This window comes from Balaenoptera borealis (genome assembly GCF_965194805.1).
Source record: "Balaenoptera borealis genome assembly, chromosome: 7".
Classification (NCBI taxonomy): Eukaryota; Metazoa; Chordata; class Mammalia; order Artiodactyla; family Balaenopteridae; genus Balaenoptera; species Balaenoptera borealis.
This window is the reverse complement of record NC_138864.1, coordinates 110355196-110379543: the sequence shown is the minus strand read 5'-3', so window position 1 is coordinate 110379543 and position 24348 is coordinate 110355196. Positions and strand designations below refer to the sequence as shown.

Genomic DNA, 24348 nt, shown 5'->3' with positions numbered 1-24348 from the left:
TCAGTAAAGTGCTGTTTCCATCATGGAACTATTACTAACCACGTAGATAACTAACTTTCTGAATATGTTCTCTTGACCCAAAATACAAGTACAGTTACCATATATACAATCAAGAGTAGTCTCAGAACTTCAAAGATTTAAAAACCTTACCACAAATAGGAAAATAGCCTCTATTTCTGTATGAAGATACAGTGCTTTATTTTCTGGCCTTCACAAATTAAAAGTCTATTTAAAAAGCTGTAATTATGAAAGCTAAGCAAGGCCACTGTCTTCCCTGACTCTAACCTTGCTTAGTGGTACTCGAAACAATTTGCAGAAAATAGTTGTCAATGCATATATTTCATCTCTAGAACATCAGTTTAGAAACCTGGTATTTATCTTCTGTGGTTCTAAGTAGCTTGTACCATAAAGCTTACACATAAGGAAAACTCGGGGGGGCAGCAGTCAATCCAACCATCACTGACGATTAATTCTGTTGTACTGGGGGGTCTGGTTTCTAGGCATTTCCTAACATTTAGCCTTTACTAGAGGACAAATACTTAAACATCCATCTACAGTTAGAAATGTGCATAATTACTGATAAAAATACCACCAAAGCAGTTTTTTCTTTAATGTATGGGAAGTGGTCATTTTGTAAATTATTTCACTGTTTTCTAAATTTAATGACTGCAGAGCACTTTTTAAATAACACACTGATGAAACATCAACAGGAATTCAAGAGATGCAGCTGGATTAAAGTGGACAGCAACAGATTCATTCTTTGAGAAATAATCAAAATCGGTTTCAGAAGTGTGACATACAACAATGAATACTGTCACAAATAAATATTAAAATTACAGGACAAGACACGGCAGATGAAAGATCAGACAACATACAGTGGAACTGTTCACTGGAAAATGCTGTCTATACATCTACTCACAATTCGAAATACGATGAACTCATGTGTCAAATGATCTCTACTGTGACCTATAGAATTCTCAGGTATGCCACACCATTTCTTTTTTTTTTGAATTTTTGAATTTTATTTATTTTTTTATACAGCAGATTCTAACTAGTTACCTATTTTATACATATTAGTGTATACATGTCAATCCCAAACTCCCAATTCATCCCACCACCACCACCACCACCCCCTGCCACTTGCCCCCATTGGTGTCCATACGTTTGTTCTCTACATCTGTGTCTCTATTTCTGCCCTGCAAACCGGTTCATCTGTACCATTTTTCTAGGTTCCACATGTATACGTTAATATATGATATTTGTTTTTCTCTTTCTGACTTACTTCACCCTGTATGACAGTCTCTAAATCCAACCACGTCTCTACAAATAACCCAATTTTGCTCCTTTTTATGGCTGAGTAATATTCCATTGTGTTAGTTCTGCATTGAACATTGGGGTGCATGTGTCTTTTTGAAATATGGTTTTCTCTGGGTATATGCCCAGGAGTGGGATTGCTAGGTTATATGGTAATTCTATTTTTAGTTTTTTAAGGAACCTCCATACTCTTTTCTCCATAGGGGCTGTAACAATTTACATTCCCACCTACAGTGCAATAGGGTTCCCTTTTCTCCATACCCTCTCCAGCATTTGTTGTTTGTACATTTTCTGATGATGCCCATTCTAACAGGTGTGAGGTGACACCTCATTGTTGTTTTGATTTGCATTTCTCTAATAATTACTCATGTTGAGCAGCTTTTCATGTGCCTCTTGGCCAACTGTCTGTCTTCCTTGGAGAAACGTCTATTTAGGTCTTCTGCCCATTTTTTGATTGGGTTATTTTTTTTAATATCGAGCTGCATGAGCTGTTTATATATTTTGGAGATTAATCCTTTGTCCGTTGATTCGTTTGCAAATATTTTCTCCCATTCTGAGGGTTGGCTTTTCGTCTTGTTTGTAGTTTCCTTTGTTTTGCAAAAGGTTTTAAGCTTCATTAGGTCCCATATGTTTATTTTTGGTTTTATTTCCATTACTCTAGGAGGTGGACCAAACAAATTCTTGCTGTGACTTATGCCAAAAGAGTGTTCTTCCTGTTTTCCTCTAAGAGTTTTATAGTGTACGGTCTGACATTTAGGTCTCTGATCCATTTTTAGTTTATTTTTATGTATAGTGTTAGGAAGTGTTCTAATTTCATTCTTTTACATGTAGCTGTCAAGTTTTCCCACCACCACTTATTGAAGAGACTGTGCTTTCTCCATTGTATATCCTTGCCTCCTTTGTCATAGACTAGCTGACCATAAGTGCATGGGTTTATCTCTGAGCTTTCTATCCTGTTCCATTGATCTATATTTCTGTTTTTGTGCCAGTACCATATTGTCTGGATTACTGTAGCTTTGTAGTATAGTCTCAAGTCAGGGAGACTAATTTCTCCAGCCCCATTTTTTTCCTTCTGAAGACTTCTTTGGCTATTTGGGGTCTTTTGTGTCTCCACAGAAATTTTAAGATTTTTTGTTCTAGTTCTGTGGAAAATGCCACTGGTAATTTGATAGGGATTGCACTGAATCTGTAGATTGCTTTGAGTAGTACAGTGATTTCACAATATTGATTCTTCCAATCCAAGAACATGGTATATCTCTCCATCTGTTTGTGTCATCTTTGATTTCTTTCATCAGTGTCTTACAGTTTTCTGAGTACAGGTCTTTTACCTCCTTATGTAGGTTTATTCCTAGGTATTTTATTCTTTTTGTTGCAATGGTGAATGGGATTTTTTCCTTAATTTATCTTCTGATCTTTCATTATTAGTGTATAGGAATGCAGGAGATTTCTGTGCATTAATTTTGTATCCTGCAACTTTACCAAATTCATTGATTAGCTCTAGTACTTTTCTGCTGGCATCTTCAGGATTCTCTATGTATAGTATCATATCATCTGCAAACAGTGACAGTTTTACTTCTTTTCCTGTTTCTTTACCTTTTGTTTCTTTTTCTTCTGACTGCTGTGGCTAGGACTTCCAAAACTATGTTGAATAAGAGTGGCGAGAGTGGACATCCTTGTTTTGTTCCTGATCTTAGAGGAAATGCTTTCAGTTTTTAACCATTGAGAATGATATTTGCTGTGGGTTTGTCGTATATGGCCTTTATTATGTTGAAGTAGGTTCCCTCTATGCCCACTTTCTGGAGAGTTTTTATCATAAATGGGTATTGAATTTTCTCAAAAGCTTTTTCTGCATCTATGGAGATGATCATATGGTTTTTATTCTTCAATTTGTTAATATGGTGTATCACATTGATTGATTTGCATATGTTGAAGAATCCATGCATCCCTGGGATAAATCCCACTTGATCATGGTGTATGATGCTTTTAATGTGTTGTTGGATTCTGTTTGCTAGTATTTTGTTGAGGATTTTTGCATCTATATTCATACTGGTCTGTAATTTTCTTTTTTTGTAGTATCTTTGTCTGGTTTTGGTATCAGGGTGATGGTGGCCTCATAGAATGAGTTTGGGAGTGTTCCTTCCTCTGCAAATTTTTGAAGAGTTTGAGAAGGATGGGTGTTAGCTCTTCTCTAAATGTTTGATAGAATTCACCTGTGAAGCCATCTGGTCCTGGACTTTTGTTCGTTGGAAGATCTTTAATCACAGTTTCAATTTCATTACTTGTGACTGGTCTGTTCATATTTTCTATTTCTTCCTGGTTCAGTCTTGGAAGTTTCTACCTTTCTAAGAATTTGTCCATTTCTTTCAGGTTGTCCATTTTATTGGCATAGAGTTGCTTGCAGTAGTCTCTTAGGATGCTTTGTATTTCTGCGGTGTCCATTGTAACTTCTCCTTTTTCATTTCTAATTTTATTGAGTCCTAACCCTCTTTTTCTTGATGAGTCTGGCTAATGGTTTATCAATTTTGTTTATCTTCTCAAAGAACCAGCTTTTAGTTTTATTGATCTTTGCTATTGTTTTCTTTGTTTCTATTTCATTTATTTCTGCTCTGACCTTTAGGATTTCTTTCCTTCTACTAACTTTGGGTTTTGTTTGTTCTTTCTCTAGCTCCTTTAGATGTAAAGTTAGTTTTTTTGAGATTTTTCTTGTTTCTTGAGGTAGGCTTATACTGCTATAAACTTCCCTCTTAGCAGTGCTTTTGCTGCATCCCATAGGTTTTGGATCATCGTGTTTTCATGGTCATTTGTCTCTAGGTATTTTTTGATTTCCTCTTTGATTTCTTCAGTCATCTCTTGGTTATTTAGTAACGTATTGTTTAGCCTCCATGTGTTCGTGTTCTTTATGTTGTTTTCCCTGTAATTGATTTCTAATCTCATAGCACTGTGGTCAGAAAAGATGCTTGATACAATTTCAATTTTCTCAAATTTACCAAGGCTTAATTTGTGACCCAAGATATGATCTATCCTGGAAAATGTTCCATGTACACTTGAGAAGAAAGTGTAATCTGCTGTTTCTGGATGGAATGTCCTATGAATATCAATTAAATCTATCTGGTCTATTGTGTCATTTAAAGGTTGTGTGTCCTTATTAATCTTCTGTCTGGATGATCTGTCCATTGGTGTAAGTGAGGTGTTAAAGTCCCCCACTACTACTGTGTTACTGTCAATTTTCTCTTTTATAGCTGTTAGCAGCTGCCTTATGTATTGAGGTGCTCCTATGTTGGGTGCATATATATTTATAATTGTTATATCTTCTTCTTGGATTGATCCCTTGATCATTATGTAGTGTCCTTCCTTGTCTCTTGTAACATTCTCTATTTTATCTGATATGAGTATTGCTACTTCAGCTTTCTTTTTATTTCCATTTGCATGGAATATGTTTTTCCATCCCCTCACTTTCAGTCTGTATGTGTCCCTAGGTCTGAAGTGGGTCTCTTGTAGACAGCATATATATATGGGTCTTGTTTGTATCCATTCACCGAGCCTGTGTCTTCTGGTTGGAGCATTTAATGCATTCATGTTTAAGGTAATTATCAATACGTATGTTCCTATTACCATTTTCTCAACTGTTATGGGTTTGTTTTTGTAGGTCCTTTTCTTCTCTTGTGTTTCCCACTTAGAGAAGTTCCTTTAGCATTTGTTGTAGAGCTGGTTTGATGGTGCTGAATTCTCTTAGCTTTTGCTTGTCCTTAAAGCTTTTGATTTCTCCATCGAATCTGAATGAGATCCTTACTGGGTAGAGTAATCTTGGTTGTAGGTTCTTCCTTTTCATCACTTTAAGTATATCATGCCAATCCTTTCTGGCTTGTAGAGTTTCTGCTGAGAAATCAGCTGTTAACCTTATGGGAGTTCCCTTGTATGTTATTTGTCATTTTTCCCTTGTTGCTTTCAATAATTTTTGTCTTTAATTTTTGTCAATTTGATTACTATGTGTCTTGGCGTGTTTCTCCTTGGGTTTATCCTGCCTGGGACTCTCTGCCTTTCCTGGACTTGGGTGGCTATTTCCTTTCCCATGTTAGGGAAGTTTTCGACTATAATCTCTTCAAGTATTTTCTCGGGTCCTTTCTCTCTCTCTTCTCCTTCTGGGACCCCTATAATGCGAATGTTGTTGCGTTTAATGTTGTCCCAGAGGCCTCTTAGGCCGTCTTCATTTCTTTTCATTCTTTTTTCTTTATTTTGTTCTGTGGCAGTGAATTCCACCATTCTGTCTTCCAGGTCACTTATCCGTTCTTCTGCCTCAGTTATTCTGCTATTGATTCCTTCTAGTGTCGTTTTCATTTAAGTTATTGTATTGTTCATCTCTGTTTGTTTGTTCTTTAATTCTTCTAGGTGTTTGTTCTTTAATTCTAGATCTTTGTTAAACATTTCTTTCATCTTCTCGATCTTTACCTCCATTCTTTTTCCGAGGTCCTGGATCATGTTTACTATCATTATGCTGAATTCTTTTTCTGGAAGGTTGCCTATCTCCACTTCATTTAGTTGTTTTTCTGGGGTTTTATCTTGTTCCTTCATCTGGTACATAACCCTCTGCCTTTTCATTCTGTCTATCTTTCTGTGAATGTGGTTTTCCTACCACAGGCTGCAGGATTGTAGTTCTTCTTGCTTCTGCTGTCTGCCCTCTGGTGGATGAGGCTATCTAAGAGGCTTGTGCAAGCTTCCTGATGGGAGGGACTGGTGGTGGGTAGAGCTGGGTGTTGCTCTGGTGGGCAGAGCTCAGTAAAACTTTAATCCGCTTGTCTGCTGATGGGTAGGGCTGAGTTCCCTCCCTGTTGGTTGTTTGGCCTGAGGCAATCCAGCACTAGAGGCTACAGGCTCTTTGGTGGGGCTAATGGCAGACTCTGGGAGGGCTCACAACAAGGAGTACTTCCCAGAACTTCTGCTGCCAGTGTCCTTGTCCCCACAGTGAGCAACAGCCACCCCCTGCCTCTGCAGGAGACCCTCCAACACTAGCAGGTAGGTCTGGTTCAGTCGCCTATGTGGTCACTGCTCCTTCCCCTGGGTCCCAATGCACACAATACTTTGTGTGTGCCCTCCAAGAGTGGAGTCCCCACACCATTTCTTAAAGGTAGAGTACTACATAATGAGCCAACCAGATGTATTTGGAAGTTTTCTTACACATATTTTCAAAAATAAATCCACGCGAGGAGAGGGGGAGGGAGGGGAGATAGATACTACCAACAGGGAATCTTTTCACAGAACACCTACTATTATCTGACAGAACGTTAATGTTCTAACTCACCAGAGTTAGAAACTGCTCATACAGACAACAGAAATCTGTTTGAGTTGAAAACAAATATTTCTTTTAGGATTATGAAGATAAGCAAACATCTACAAAACGTTTTAACACATGATATTGAACAGGACAGTATGTTTCACTATTAAAAACCTACCCACTTAGGAAACAAGTTCTGAGAAATATTTCCTTAACTCAAAAATATAGGTCAGAGGTACAGTTAAAATGTACATAATCAAGAATCGTCTGGTGTTTTCAAAAAAGAAATTTGCCTTGAGTTGAGAGATGAACCTACAACAAAGGAAATCTTTGTAATTAGAAACTACAGTGCCCTTAAATTTTCTTTCCCAAATGTCTATTTCTCATTTTCAATTTAGTTTAAACTAGGAATAATGATTTCAGAGTTAAGTGTTTGTCTTCTAGCAATCTTACTCAAGCTGATTAGGTAAAAAGATCTAGTTTTGTGCTTTAACACGAACCAGTGGAAATGTCTTTAAGTAACACCAAAGTCAGCCATTCTCAACAGCTACTTCATTGAAAAAAAACGCTGGAAAAGAAACCACTGATCTTTATTTTATTTTTTTTTGGTTGGGGGAGGTGAGATACACAAAGGTGAATGACAACTATAACTGTTTCTAAATAGAACTAAGGTTCAAGCCAAAAAACAAACAAAAAAATCTTCTAAATTTAAGCAAAAAACCCAACCTGATAACTAAACCATCTGCTAACTAATAAAAATGCTTATTTTGGCAACAGTGTTCCCTACAAAAAGCAAATGTGTTGCCACTGTTGAGTCCAAAACAAATACTTCCTTCAGGACTCTTATAATTACATGGTTCCAAAATGCTCTATCACTTTTCAATATGTCAGTACATCTCCCTTAAGGAAGCATTTTTCTAGTAAGACAACATAACCATCCTGAAAATGTTGCCTTGGCCCAACTTACAGATATAATAGAAAGATATGAAATTAGGCTATTCTAGAGAATCGATACCATCCCTTCCCATAAGCATATAAAAAGACACAAGTCTGAACAGTCTCAACTAAGTAAGAACACCAAAAATCTTTGGCTATGAACAACAAAAGAAACATGCCTTGGAACCTGAGATTTACTTAGCACCCAGGTCACCAGCCTGCTGCCATGGGCCCCTGAACTGTGGGAAGGCAAACTCTGGTGTCTTCAGGCCCTAATCCTCAAGACAGTAGTCTACCTAGAATTCTCCGCATTCAGGCTCAGGGGGGCCCAGATGGGCCCAAGAAGTCTCGCTCTGAATCAAGTATGATTCATACCCATCTCAGCACAAGCAGGGAAGATGTTTCTCACAAGAATCCCAGATCATTCACTTAGCAAACATTCCCATTTAGCTATACCGTATTTCCCAAAGCAGAGATTTTATTCTTTATCAGATAGAAACTGGTAAAAGAAACCAAATGCAAGTTTTAAAAAAACGTGATTTCATGTATTAATTTGAAATACAAAACTACTGTTTTCGTGAGTCAAGAATGATCACGTATCGGCTGTTTCAATCTAACAGTTTAAGGAGCCAGTCTGAAAGCTTTGATGCATCTAGGAAATCACTGTACTCTGTAGTATGTTGTGGCCCGTATAGAGTCCTAGGTATTTAACTGCATAGAGAAACTAGCAACAATTTTACTTGCAGAATACAGTACCATATTATATGGGATATAAAACACAAGCATTGTGACCCCAAAGGATTTTGTGCACAAAACTCCTACCTGTTAGATATAAACTTGATAATAGCACTTAAAATCTTTCTTAAGGATAAATGTCGTCCGCTCACTTGTGTTTATAGCATGACACGAGCCACCACATGTGGCCTAAGTAGAGGACGGCTTAGACTGCTCTGCACGCAAAAGTGGTTGGTGGAGGGAGGAAAAGAGTATGGGACTTACAAGGGAGAAAAAAGGGCTCAGGCTACTGTGGAGGTTTCAGGGAGTCCTAGGGGTCTAGAGGAAAAACAGAATCCCTGATCCCAGCTTCACTGGAGAAGATAGAGGTTTCTGGCTCCCTAGGGTTCAGCTTGGCCTCTGACTGAAGGCCTCAGGGGCTACTGACAGTTTGGTACTTAAGACAGACTTCCCAAGAAAGCTGCATAGGGCAAGGCCAAGTGTCTGGAGCAAGAACACTTTTTTTTCCCGTAACTCCTCAGCTTGTAGCCCATCAACAGCGATCAAATCAGGCCATCAAAAAAGCTCATTCTTAGAATAAGTCAGTTTGCTAACATAATATTGATCAGCCGCATTCAGGTGCCCTTTCTTCTCCCTCAGGAAGCCCAATACCTATTATGCAGACTCAGCAAGCTCTCACCACTACGAACAGGATGCTGGCCACCTCCATTCTCCCTTCATTACTGCCAGGGTTATTGCATGTTTTGTATTTAATAAACCTTCATCAGCTCAAATGGAGGGTTGTTAGTAGTTGAGGTAACAGCCAAATGATAATGCTCCAGAGAGATATCAGTGCTTGTTGGCGCATTAACAAAGAGAGGACAAGGGCTGAGGTCAAGCACGTGTCAATGTAAATGAGGTGATATTAGGTACTAAAGGCTTAATGCAATAGACTGCCTGGGAGATAATGGAATTTACAGGATAAAGCAAATGAGATGAAGTTATTGATAAGTGAAGGAAGGGAGGGGGGCCTGTAAAATAAAGTGCTGTCAAAGAAAAGGCCTTTTCCTTGTAAATTTCTCCTGTAAAGGATCTTCAAATCTATCTCAGAAAAAAAAACTCAAAAGAGATCAAATGTGCCTTCTAACTTCATCAAAGATCTCATCCTATGACTGCCATGAACCACTGACTTGTTCTAAAAGCATACCAGTCTACCAAACTATTCTTAAGCTTTTTTGAGGGTTCTCCCTTATTTTTGGTTTTCTTAAACATCAGGGCATTCTACCACATCTAATTCCCATATTTTATTAAAGCAAGTCTTTTTTGTTTTTTCTCTCTTGTAAAGTATGGGCAACCAGGTCTTCTAAAATAGCCATCCCATTAGCACAAGCCTCACAGAATGACAGTATCCGAGAAATGAAAGGTAAGAATTTTCTATTTTCAGGGGTCTTTAAAAGTTGTTAAGACTGAGGCCCCATGCCAATTTTACATATTTAAAAAAAAAAAAAAAGTGAGGCCCAAAAATGTTTTTCTTAACCTTTTTCTTTCAAATTAGAAAAGTAATAGATGTGCAATCAAGAAAACCTGAAAAACAGATCACAAGGAAAAAAAGATCCATATTTTTACTGATCAGATAAAATACATTTTAAACTGACTCCTTCCAATCATTTTCCACACAGAGTTTTTACAAAAATACTGTTACTTTTCAATATGTTTTTTTCATTTGGAAATATTTTGGGACCATCTGCCCATCACTAAACATGATTTTTAGTATTTTCTTGCTAGTCCATAATATGAATACTCCATAAATGACTTAAACCAACGCACTATACTTAGGTAACTGCTAATTTTTTTTACTTCCATAAATCTTACTGTGATAATTATCCTTGTATACATATTTTTGAACACTTCACAATTAAAATTCTTAATTCTTTCCTTAACATAATATTCAAGAAGTAGAATTCCAAGTCCAAAGTTATTTAGGGCTTCTGATGCATAATGCCAACTTAAGAGCATTATTTTGTTCTAAATGGACTTAACAGCTCTGTTCACAATAATTTTCCTGATGAAATTAAACTATACCTAATACCTTATAAGAACTGTAATTGCTTATGGAAAAGCTCATGAAAAAATCCTTCTTTGTTCCTAATTTTATGATGCCTTCAATTCTCAGTTCCCATTGTTACCAAAAGCTCTTGGCCTCTCTGTACACTGGTGCCAAATCGAATCTCAGAATCTCAAAGACAGAGTTTGGGGTGAAGTAGAAAAGAAGAGCTTTATGACTTTGGCAGGCAAAGGGAGCCACAGTGGGCTCCTGCCTTCAAAGTGTCCCAACCCAGGAGGATCTGCTGAGGGTTTTATAGCAGTGGTTCAGGGAGGGTCTCTGACAAGATTAGGGGGTGAGCAGGGCTTGCTATCCCTTAGTCTCCTCTCAGGTGGTCTGTCTCCTCATCTTGATGAGCTTCTCTGGTCCCTTTAATCTAGCCTCAGGTGGGTTCTTGCCTGCTCCTCCCTTGATTAGCGACTGTTCAAATCTGCCCTTTGGAACTCAGGGCAGGTCATGGAGGCTGAAGTCTTGCCTACAAGAAACGGGGGACAAAAGGGCCTCCATGCCCGGGAGCCCCACGGGGCCTCACTTGGTTTCACCATCAGTGCTCTGCAAAAAGAGCATTGGAACTTAGTTTTCTACTCTAAAATACAAGAGAAGAGGGACTTCCCTGGTGGCGCAGTGGTTAAGAATCCGTCTGCCAATGCAGGGGACACGGGTTCGAGCCCTGGTCCGGGAAGATCCCACATGCCGTGGAGCAACTAAGCCCACGTACCCTAGAGCTTGCGCACTACAACTACTGAGCCCATGCACTGCAACTACTGAAGCCTGCGTGCTCTAGTGCCCCCGTGCCCCAAATACTGAGCCCACGTGCTGCAACTACTGAAGCCCCTGCGCCTAGAGCCCGTGCTCCGCAACAAGAGAAGCCACCGCAATGAGAAGCCCGCGCACCACAACCAAGAGCAGCCCTCGCTCACCGCAACTAGAGAAAGCCTGCGCGCAGCAACGAAGACCCAACGCGGCCAAAAATTAATTAATTAATTAATTAATTTTTATAAATAAATAAATAAATAAAAATACAAGAGAAGAGACGACTGGGAAAGACAGTCTCATTTAACAAATGTCCCAAAGTCACTTACCTTGTCATCTTATCTGTTGTTTGCGGACAAGAAAAAGTTACAGGACACTCTCCTCTTATGAGGTGGCAAAGGAGGTCTCTGAGAATCACTTCAAATCACTTAAATCAAGACACACATTCTGCAAGAGCCCCAAACCCATTAGAAATGCTCAGCACTTCTACAGCTCTTTACTAACACGAACTATTAAAATCCCACAAAAGAATGTGAGAGGAATATGGCTTTTTTTCATTTCAAGAGCTAGGCAACCACAGGTAATTAGTATTGGGATGGATCTCAAAGAAAACAGACTTCCTTAGCAGGCTCCCCCTATCTTGTCAAAGCCAAGCAAAAACTACTGATGAGCATTCTCAGACCACCACCAGGTTGAGAGAGGGCTCCCAGCAACAACAGGCGTTGCCGTCTGCTGCCATTTACACGTACATTAGGGTCCCCACCTGGCCACAGACGGACCAGTCAAAATCCTGTTCGAGCAAATCCATACGTGAGGCTGAAACCAGACATAAGAAGGACGATATCAGCAAAGGACTTGTGTGTTAGTCTGGACTGAGGTCATTCCTCCTACAGACTTGAAGTGTGTAAATGTAAGCACGTGCGCATATGGCTGAACTGATTACAACATGTAAGCATTAGTGATGGCAGGACCAGGAGAGAAACGCTGCTCAACGTCAGAAGCCCCGGACTACCACTTTTTCTTGTCACCTGGCGCCGTGTGACAGTGATAACTATCATGTTACCTACACCACTGTAAACTTGTATACTGCCTTCTGTTTCCCAAAGCACTTGACCGGCACAAAGTTTCATTTTTATTCTCACGACCATTCTATAATGTACACGGAGTAAGTATCTGTATATCCACTCTACAGAAGAGGATACTGGAGAACAGAGAGAAAGTGATATATCTGTCTAACCTCACAGAACTAGTGGGTTGTTGGGTCAGGACTAGGATTAAGAACGTCTGGCTTTTCAATCCATTTTGTTTTTACTATACCATGCTGTACCTAGCCACCACTCGTCAATAAATAAATGTATTGCCCCAATTTCAATCCATTCAATCCCAGCAGTAAGTCAGATAAGAACGCACAGTAAAGATAAAGAAATCAGAGCACCAAGATGACAGCTCTAAAGAGTTCCAAGTCAGCTCAAACCTGGAGAGCATCTAATTTAGCCATTCAACAAAACTCATATTGACCAAATAATCGGGCTATAAAATCAGAATAAGAGCCAAATACTCATCAGCTCTATCCAAAAACTGCACTAGAGGACAGCAACAAAGTAACTTTAGTCAACCTATAACATTTCTACATAAAGGTCAATATTGCCATGTGATGTCTGTCTTACACAAATATTTGGTTTCAAATATAAGTGTTAAATGAAGTCAAGGACAATTAGTTTTGGTCTACTGCATAGCATAGCCTATACCCTACACATCACTGGTTCCAAATCTGTCTGAACATTGGAATCCCTTGGAGAATGCCAACAATTACTGAAGCTAGCGTCCCACCCCCAGAGATTTCAATGTCATCAGTCTAGGGTGCAACCTGGGCTTTAGGATTCTTGAAGGATTCCCTAATGTGCAGAGTTCGGGAACCACTGCCCTACAGCCAAGTGAGCCAGCTGAAAACTGCTGAACCTTATGAGGTTTAGTGAAATAAAACAGAATTTCTATTTGCTTTAAAATAAAAGAGGCAAACGAAGAGCAGATAGAAAGGGCAAACTAAAACTAAAAGAGAAGGAAAGCTATTACAATAAGCCAGTGCCTATCAAACAGTGTGGCTTTTAAAAACCCCAGCCTTCAAAAACAAACATAAATTAAAAGGGCAATGAGCAGCAAGAAAAATAGTTACTACAAAGCCCTGTACTTTCACTCTCTAGGAGAAACATAACGCTGCCACACTCAAGCTACTTACTTAATTTGGGATCCAAAAACCGAGGTTACTCATTTACTAACTTTATCTTCAGCTTTTCCTTCATCTTTTTGCCAAGAAAATCAGATGTAGGTGTTTGAGGGAATTCAGGGTTCCTAAATGCAGCTGAAAGCAGCTACGGCTGACCAGACAATTAAAATAGCACACCAGACTACCCCACTCCCAGCCCCCGTATTCCTGGAACTCCTGTTGCACTGATGATGATATGAGATGCTGTTTATTTCTTCATCATCTGCCTCTTCCTCCTAGCACGTAAGCTCCTTCAAGTTTAAGGCCACCTTCACAGATCCACATACCAACAACACAAGTAATCAACAATGGCATCGTCACATTCATTTGTCTGTCAAAATATGTGCCAAATTCTTTGCTGACAAATTATGAGTATAGAATACTGGCATCAGTCTTTCAGATCAGTATTCTACACTAGGAACAAATGGGCTTGAATGGTGGCTGTTTCATTATTGATCACTGATACATTTTTTTTTTTTATCATGTAGGGAAATCTATATGGAATATTTAAACATTTTGCAGTCACTGAGCCACTTTCGGGTTAGGTCCAGTAAGTTCGCTAGAGTTTCGGCTCCTGATATTCCCAGTGCTTTCACCTCAATACCATTCCCAGAGTCAGGATAAGAAAAATCAGTCCTGTGAGATCTCAGAATCTTTCAAGCCAGATGAAAGGGATAAGGACTTTGGCCCCTTTTTTCTTGCACATGAATCAGTGGATGCATGGTCACCCCTTGCCTGCCCATAATCTGAGAAAAGAGGAATTAGTTTATTTGCTGATGACACAGTTTTACTGGCACCAACAGGACCAACCTCACTGGTCCACTGGTCCTGCCATCTAAGCGATGACAAAGAATAACTGAACATCAGCTACTCTGATACTAAAATCGACATTTGTGATAAGCACTCTCTTATAGTGAACTGGCTTGTATCTGATTCCAATACCCAAGAGATTAACACATCTAGTCACCTAAGATTAGATTTTGCAACCAACTGGTCTTGGATAGTTTACCAACAAATTACATTGCTCATAATTGGACAGTCAGTGGGTACCCATTGAACATATACTTGATGTAGGCTTAAGAGGTGATTGATGACACAGAAACTGAAATTTGTTCATGCCAAATCCCGAAAATATGGCCTAGAACTCTGGGGTCTTGATCATCCATCTGTGCCTGTGTTAGAGCAGACTAGACTTGTTTTCCGAGAAAAATCCTATCTCTGCCTGCAGGAATTCCTTGACCATATAAAATGTGGAGTGGTCTTTCATTCAGGGCAAGAAGAAAATGAATCAAAAATGCCTAACTTAGCCAGCCCTACTTCAACTCTTATCAGCTCAAAACAAGTCCACCTCACACGGGTTTTTGAGGGTATAACATGATAGCAATCACTACATCCTTTCTTACAGTATCAGTAAACATAATCAATCAATTATAAATAACATTTCTAAGGTCTTACTATGTATACTGTGCATGCTTTACATACATAGCTTAATATTTCATTTAATCCCTTCAACAACTCTGGGGGCATACAATTATTCTCAACTCCAACTTTCAGCAAAGTCAAATTAAATAAGTAGCCCCAAGTCATCCAGCTAGTAAAGGTCAAAGCTGGGATTCAAGCACAGGTCCACCTGACCCCCACTAAGACCCACACTGACATTCACAGCCTTGAATGTTGTCCAACAATTGCAAAGGCTCTTGTAAACTAAAAATATTACACATATACCTATTTTTATTATAGGATCTTAAAAAACTATGCAATTAAATAGCTGTTTTACTCTCTTCACCCCAGATGTGGCCACATCTTCATAGGGTAAGTGAAATAATTCCACCATACCATTCTTTCAGCAAAGCACTCTGGGATCCTCTGGGAAGAAGGCAGCCAACATATATATGTTGTTATTATAATTATCATAATAATCCTTATCTGACTATACAGCTATGGATTCTTTTTTAAAAGGCATATAAATTTAAAAAAAGACAAAATGATCAAGAGACATTCAAAATCTCTACAATCTCAGGAAGCCTTAGAAATGAAAAATTTATTTTAGTCACAAGCCTTGTGACTGTCAGGTAAAGTGCTTCAAAACTACTCACACTGGCTTGGTTTCCACTGATTGAATGCAATTATGAATTGACTTCTATGGGTTGATAAATCAGAACTTGTGTAAGTGGTTTTCAAAGCTCATCTGTGCAATTTCAGTTCGACGCAGACTTCCACACAAAATTCTCCTTAAAAAAATAGTTCGTGAAAATATTAACTATCATGAAATACCTTCCTGGTTAGCTCATGCCACTGGGAAGAAGCTGCTGTTCTTACATTAATAATTCTTCCCAGAATTAATCAGTCATTGTACATTAGAACCAGCAGCTGGAGTGTTCTGAGTGATAATGAAACCTGTAACAAGGCATCTTCAGCCGTCTTTTCAAGACAATAAGGGAATTAAAATTTCAATTTAAATGCAGAGGTTTGAAACACGCTTCACTGGCAAAATTACTTCAATTAATGTGAGTGGAATACAAAGGACAAACTGCAGAAATGTGATGCAGCAACCAGAAATTATGTCATTAATGCACTTGCATCAACCCAGCACAATGACTGCAGAGGTCTAATTTAAACTGTACATATCACAAAGCTACAGGCTACAGTATTAATCAAGTCTCTGATTTCAATGTGACGGATACAGGCTTCTTGTTGGATCACTTTTAGCTTTTCATAGGCTAACAGCAGCTGTTTACCTTGAAGGAGGAAACAAAAGGCCATGCCTATTTGCAGACATCTCCTGTCATGACAATTTATTTTATGCAATACTCAGGTTATCAAAAGACATAAATATCCCATCTAGAAGCCAAGTGTATAGTTATCAGCCCAGGCTGATGGTGAAATAGGAACTGCAGGAGCTGACAAGAGCCATGGGTCACCACTGATTTATTTACTCTGAATTTATTAACCTGAGTAGGGATTAAATTACTGGGCATCTGCACCGGCCTTAAAAATGGAAAGACAAAACCTCTTGATAAAAAGATCTAAGCAAATCAGAGGGGTTTGAAAGACTAGATTGTTCTGTCTTCACTTTCCTCTGATGTCTTTTAAAGGAAAGTACTTTTTCTTTTTTTTTGTAATTTATTTTTATTTATTTATTTTTGGCTGTCTTGGGTCTTCGTTGCTGCGCACGGGCTTTCTCTACTTGCGGGCGAGCGGGGGCTACCCTTCGTTGAGGTGCGTGGGCTTCTCATGCGGTGGCTTCCCCTGTTGCGGAGCACAGGCTCCAGGAACATGGGCTTCAACAGTTGTGGCTCATGGGCTCCAGAGCGCAGCCTCAGTAGTTGTGGCGCACGGGCTTAGCTGCTCTGCAGCATGTGGGATCTTCCCGGACAAGGGATCAAACCTGTGTCCCCTGCATTGGCAGGCGGATTCTTAACCACTGCGCCACCAGGTAAGTCCTCCTCTGATGTCTTTTAGCAAAGATTTCCATTTGGACCCTTGAGATGCCTTAAGTAGATTTTACTTCTAATAGCACATTACCATGGGGAAAGGAAATGTGATTATTTTCTCATATGAAGTCCAATCAAAGAGCAATTATAGACCTTACTATTTACTCATATACAAAAGACCAAATTGAAGAATATTTCCAACCTTTTGAGCACATCTTAAATCCTACCTCCATGAAATCGTCATTGTATATTAGAATATGCTAAACCCCCAGGTCATCCAAAGCAACTACCTCCTCTGGAAAATGGGGAGGATATCAGAAACCTATCTCTCATAGGGTTGTTGTGAGAATTCAAAGTGTTAACAAATGTAACATACTTAAAATGGTACCAGCACATAGTGAGGGCTCAACACGTATTAGCTACTATTATAATTATTGTTTCTGTTGTCCATTTAAATATTGCAGAAAGGAACGGTTAGAAACTAGAGAACCCTGCCATTAAAAAAACAAAAACAAAACCTAACAAAAACCCCAAACCAGAGGAGAAAAAAATCAGACCAGAGCTCCTAGAGAGGAATTTTCCTTTTCTCTGTTTAGTGGTATCAAAGTCTTCCACAGAGTTACCCATTTGGCTAATCATCTGTGAACTCTGACCATGTGAAGTACATTATGCTAAGTACAGGGTAGACAAAAATAGGTAAGATATAGTCCCTGCCCTCAATGACCTACCACACAAACAAAAGCAATTATATTTCAGTGAAATACACACAACTTATGGAAACAAAGAAAAGCATCTACTCATGTCAACTATTCTTGCCACAATAAAAATATATAATAATTCTTTTCTAAAAAAAGAGAAGCATCTAATTACCTGGGACATTCAGAAACTTGATGAAATTTGAGCCAAGTCTTAAAGAATAAATCATCATTTTCCAAGCAAGCAGGATAAGGATTAGGTTCAAGGAAATTTACACTTCATAAAAAAGGAATCTATCACATCCCTATACATCAGCAACAAATAACTAGAAATTATAATTAATAAAGAGCCACTATTTTAAAAAGCAACCAGGAGCTGATAGCCAGAAGTAAAACTAACAAAATACATGTACTGTCTCTAAGGAATACATTACTAAGCATTATTATAAAGCACATAAATTAAGACTTCAATAAATGAGAGATACCCTGTTCTGAAAGACCTGATATTACAAAGATGAAATTCTCCTAAATTTAATCAAAATCCCATCACACTTTTCATGGAACTTGACAAGTTGATACCAAAATTCATATGGAAGAGAAAAGGGCCAAGAATAGCACAGACAGTTCTGAATAGCAAAGTGAGGGAATGTCTTCACCTGCTATCAAGATATATTATAAAATTATAGTAATTAAAACAACATGGTTTTGGTGCAGATACAGACAAGACCAACTGAACAACATAAAGAGCTCAGAAACAGACCCATGCACATGTGAAAACTTGGTATGTGACCAAGATGGAATTATAAATCGGTAGGAAATGAATTCAATAAATGGTCTGAGCCAAGTGGCCATAGAGAAGGTAAAATTAGATCCCTAGTTCACACCATATATGATAATACATTTTAAATGGATTAAAGACAATGATATAAGAGATTCTCTTTATGACAGTAGGATAAAAAAATTTCTCAAAATAAGTCACGTAACAAAGGAAATAAAGAATGAAAAACATTATTGAATTAAATTTTAAAACTTTTTAATAAAAGACACCCTAAACAAAAAGATATACCACCAACTGGGAAAAGATATTTACAATCCATCTAACAGACAAAGGATAAGTATCCAGAGTACATAAAGAACTACAAACAGAAAAAGAGGAACTTCTGGGAAATATCTCTCTCACACTTACTCTTTTCTAGAGGTGACTGCCCTTCCTTCCCACACAACTCCCCAGGAGCCCCCTTCCCCCAACCACATAGTTTTAGTTGGAACTGACAATCACAGTACCCAAGCTGCCTAATCTAGATCTGACCCCCATTTTTGAATTAGAAGATTATTTTCCTCTGCAAAGCTGGAAAAATGTAATACAGCTCACAACCCTTCTTTTCCCCACACACCCAAACCCCGCCCACATGTGGAAGAAAGTCTATAGTAAAACAATGAAAAAACATGCAAAAACATACAGATGGCATTGCACATATACTCCTGTTCTTTTAGCAGATTGGTTACATGAGTAAAGCAATTCTTTTACCTAAGCTAGCTAGAGCTGAATTTCTGTAACTTACAGCCAAGAATTTAAAGAAGTATTTAATGAGGTCCTTAAGTCAAAACAAAAAAAGAAAAGACAGTGTTCATTATTAATTAGCTCTTAAATAAATTAGCCCTTAAGGAATAAAGGCTAATCCTAAAATCTGAAATCCTAAAATGAAGATAATTAACACCAAAATAAATTCTAACAACCTATTTTTAATATATGGCACTTACTTAAAAGCAGGCCCACTACAAAAAATCATGATTCAAATAGATGTGTAAATGCTACACAAATATATATAAGCTTATTTATTCAGATTGCTGAATCTTGAATATTTAGCACATATATGCCTTCCTAACACATAAACCAACAGCAAAGCTAAGAAGTGACTAACTTTTTTGTTGGACACCGTATAGTCATTATTAAGGAAGATGACACTATAAAGATACCGAAAATACCCAATTATTTTACCACTCCAAAGAAAAGACCATTATTAATCTCCCTCCACTGTGGAAACTGACTATTCACTATCACACAACCAGGTTTTAATATATGAGAGAATATCACGGCACATTTCATCTCTTGGTGACCAAATTTCCTTTAAAGCTTCTTATGACGGACTTAGAGCAAAATTCCTCTTGAAAGTCTGAATGAATTAGAACCACTTAGAGGATTTAACCTGTTTTTCTCCCACTAATTCCTCTCAGTGTTTTTTTTTTTTTCCCCAGTGTTACAGCCAATCTAATTTGTTGAAACAAAGATAAGGGACTTTCACCTACTGTAAAAAGAAAATCCAAATACAGTCCATCTACTCCTGAGAGTTTCCGTAGTCGCCAGACAACTGTGAGAAGGAAGTAGGGAAGTTTGTGTGGAAAGAGGAGGTGGAATGAGCAGCCCTTGCTAACAGCCACAGGCCCTAGGAAAGTTAGCGCTTTTAGGGAGCAAGATGTGTATTTTTATTTTTTTATTCATTATCTTGACGCTCAGCCACATGTACCACCAGCTGCAACCTTCTCTGAATTTTCATTCCTAATTCAAAAAGTAGCAAAATGGGCTTCCCTGATGGCACAGGGGTTAAGAATCCACCTGCCAACGCAGGGGACACGGGTTCAAACCCTGGTCCAGGAAGATCCCACATGCCGCGGAGCAACTAAGCCCGTGCACCGCAACTACTAAGCCTGTGCTCTAGAGCCCACGAGCCACAACTACTGAGCCCACGTGCTACAACTACTGAAGCCTGCATGCCTAGAGCCCGTGCTCCGCAACAAGAGAAGCCACCGCAATGAGAAGCCCACGCACGGCAACAGAGAGTAAGTAGAGAAAGCCTGCACACAGCAATGAAGACCCAACACAGCCAAAAATAAATTAATTAAATAAATTAATTTTTTTTTTAAAGTAGCAGAATGGATGAAGATACAGGCTAAAGGCTAGGCTGTGGAATAGTCCTGCTGGACAAAGTTATTCCAGAATTATTCCCCCCAAAATTATTTTCTTTCTTATCAACTTAAAGGAAAAAAACAAAGCCCTAATGTAAATAGTCCTTCACAGAATTTGTGGAACATAGTTTATAAATCTCCTAAACTTCTCTCTCATGCAGATTTCATTCTTCAAAATGGGATTCATTAACTATCTTCCTCTGAAGCTAAAACAAACACCTCTCATTACCATTCCAACATGACTTAAGTACTGGTTTCTTACCATTATACTTCTTGCCGCTGTTCCAAAGGCAGACAATGTAAATAATAATCGCCTACTATTGCAAACACTGACATTAGGAAGAGAACCAGGCAGGCTTCACCTGCAAGGGCACGTGAATCCCAAGAGGGCAGTTTGTCATGTGCTTCATACAGAATTCAGAGAGAACAGAAGGAAGGACTCTATCTTAGCAGAAATGCCCAGGAGCGCAGGCTGTGCTCTTACCAGCATGTCGGTGGCACTGAGATAGTGCTTGCTGGCCATGCACTGTTCCAGCTTTTGAGGCACTTGCTTGATATTCTCGATTTCATCCAGCAGGTTCAGGACATGCTTGTGTTCAATTCCTTCAATCCACAATTTCCGAAGCTCATCTCGTTTGCAGTGCAACAACATCTTGCATGAAAGCAGATTCTCTTTTACCTACAAGAGAACAGTTTCAATCTTGGGTCAGTCCAAAGTCATTCCAGCCTAAACCCACAATTTGGTTAGTATTCTTCACCAGTACTGCTATAAGTAACACTTCCTAGTTATCACTGCCACTCATTCTGCTGTGGTTAATCTGCTTGCGAAATTCTAATCCTGGTTATGACACAGACTCACTTGCTCAGGTCTCCACTTCTCTGCATTTTCTCTCCTGTGAAAGGAGAAAATTACTCAGGATATAGAGCATATACTCTGAAAATATGAAGTTCCACACCAAAGTTAATATATCTAGAAGGGAATGACTGATTTGAGAGTCCGTGCTATTATTCCTTCCCCATTCTTCCTGGCATGTTTCCTATTCAGCTGATAGGTCACTTGGTCCATCCTTCTAGGTCTAGAACTTTAGCTGAAGTTGATAACGAAGGAAATGGACATTCGTCTCAACTGACTAAAATGAAGGTAAGCCCAGTTTCCAGAAAAGAGTAGATGCTTCCAGAGACAGTCGTGAAATATAGGGAATTAAAACATACCAAGAATTTTTTCCGTGTATTCTGATTTTAGGTATTAAATAAGACAGTTGCAGGCATTCTCATAGATCTGCACAGTTTGCTGACCAGCCTAGGCACAGCTTGATAACATAGGAGGAGGAGGAGAAGAGGAGCAGGGAAGGGTAGTCACCATGTACATGATAAGTGTATTTTCATGTTCTACCCTAATTAAAAATTTGATTTTTATAGCGTGAAAAAATAAAAAGAATCATGACCTTTCACAATTCATAGAACTACTTTCATATACTTTTGACATTCCTTTACATGTATTTTTATTTAAATTAGAATTTCATGTTTGTTTACAGTTTTGGTTTTGTTTTCTGTTTGAGGTAAAATTTATGCATGAAAGTGTATCACTTGATGAGTTTTAGCAAATGCATACACACCTGCAATAATCCAAACCTTCATCGATATATAGGACATTCCCATCACCCTAGAAAGTCTACCATGTTTTTAACAATTAAAAATCTGTCTTCTTTTACAACATTTGGTGTGGTGGTACACAGACTCATGATGCTATTTTTTGGTGACTGTAAAACTAAATTTTGACATTTTTCCAGCAAACATGGAAAATATGAAGATTGAATGCTAAAATTAGAAGGTATCTTGAGACAGCATCTACATGCTGCATCCTACAACTTTAGGACAATATCTAAATCATGCTTTTATCAAACTGTCCAATGTAAAAAGAGCCCTGAATAAACAGATTTTGTAATCTGTCTTGATTAGCACAGAAGAATGACTGTTAGCTTTTGGGGGAGTTACAGACCCCTTTGACAATCTGTTGAAGAAGGTTCTAATCACCTCTACTCCTTCCATCAATCCCAAAGAGTTAACAAAATAATTCTATTTATTTTTTAGCATAAAATACCAAGAAAAGACAGAACAGAGAGGAGGGAACAGCAAGGATGGCAAGAAACCCTTGGAAGCTGGTAAGAAGACGGCTGGCATCAAGTGGGGTTTGCTAACACTGAAAAGGAGGCACCAAGAATACTGAAGGCAAGAGTACAGGATTGAAACTAAGTATTTTGAGCCTGCATCCAACACCCTCATCAAACCACACAGACATGTAATTCCCTCCCCCACGGCACTGGCCAAATAGGAGGTTTACAATCTGAAGAAACTGAACTAGAAAGAATCTGGACCAGGAAATGCCAGACAGCTGAGAGGAGGGTGTGAGGCACTGGACAGAAAAGAGGAAGATGAAGTCAAAGTGGACCCACCGACAAGTAAGGTCCTCAGCCCTCCCTGGACCCTCAGCCTCCTTCCTGGGTTGGCTCCGATAACACTCAGCTTGACTTTGAGCCCCAACACAGGAAACTGATGGCTTTCCCCTGGGAAAAACAACCAAGTGAAAAGACCTATCGATAGTGATATTTGAGGTTTTACCAAGGAAACTGCTGGGTCCCTACCCAATCATCGCTAGACAAGCCCCACCACATGCTATGAGCTCCGTCTCAGCTTTGTAGTATACCTCCCTCCTCCATCTAAACAGTTAGCCAAGGATCACCACACATCAAGGAAAGCCTGTAATATGGAAAGACAGGCATCAAAACAAAGAAAAAAGTGCTGAGGGGAGTAGGGGAACAGAAACTAGGCAGGAAAAAGAAATTTTAAAAAGCTATAATTAATATCCCTTGGGGGAAAAGATATTACACCAATGAAACAAGAATAGGACGCTATAAAAAATTCAGAAAATGAAAAACAGCTCTTGGAAATTAAAAATATGATAGAAAAAAAAAAATCCAATACAAAGGTTAGAAGAGACTCTTGAAATCTCCAAAGAGTAAGACACAAAAAACAAAGAAAGGAAAATAGGAGATAAAAGAAAATGGGGTTGGTTGATCCGAGAGGTCCAAATAAGAATTCCAGGGGAGGAAAAGTGAGACAAAGTGGAGAAAAAATAATAATAAAATGAAAGAAAATGTTCCAGAGCAAAAGACATGAACTTTCAGATTGAAAAGGCACACAGAGTGTTCGAGACAATGGAGTGAAAAAAGACCCAGGGCACATTATCCTGACTCGTAAGAACACAAGGATACAGAGACAATCCTAAAAGCTTTCAAAGGAGGAAAAAAAGCCATACGAAGGACTGTGAATCAGAATGTGTCTCAACAGCAACACTAAAAGCTACAAGACAAAGGAATAATGTATCTTCAAACTCCTAAGAGAGAATTATTTCCCAAAAAACCTATCAATCAAGTGTGAGGAAAAAATAAAGGCATTTTCAGACATGCAAGCTCTTAAAAAATAAACCTCATATGCACCATATCTCAGCAAGCTACTGAAGAATGTATTCCATCAATATAAGAGAAAAACAAAAGGAGAAACAGAGGATCCAGGAAAGGGGGAAACCGATTAAGAACAAAGGCAATGGGATTTTACAATCATTAACTCCAAGGAAAACGAAAACAAAATTGCACAAGCAAAAATAGTATGCTGGATGGTTTAGATGTAAATATTTACATTGTTATAATAAAATAAGCACCAGCTGTTTAACCAAAAACTAGGACACAACTATACAGAGAGGATGAGGGAAGAAGATGAGGTGGGGTGGGGGAAAGAGTGAAGGAGAAACCATAACTGGAAGCTCATATACAATGTCTAAAATAGAAAAATCCAGAAAAGTAGTATAAGCATATTACTTAGAAACACAAATATCTGAAAAAAAA

The 24348-nt window shown here is 38.6% G+C and overlaps 1 protein-coding gene across 3 annotated transcripts in view; it reads right to left on the bottom strand.

Annotated features, from left to right (window-relative positions):
* Positions 1-24348, bottom strand: part of EXOC4 (exocyst complex component 4) — an 816004-nt gene that overhangs the window by 764191 nt on the left and 27465 nt on the right. For all 3 annotated transcript variants that reach the window (XM_082399150.1, XM_082399151.1, XM_082399149.1), the window contains exon 3: positions 20931-21125. In XM_082399150.1, coding sequence (XP_082255276.1) covers positions 20931-21125 — 195 coding nt within the window. The remainder of the gene's footprint in view (positions 1-20930; positions 21126-24348) is intronic.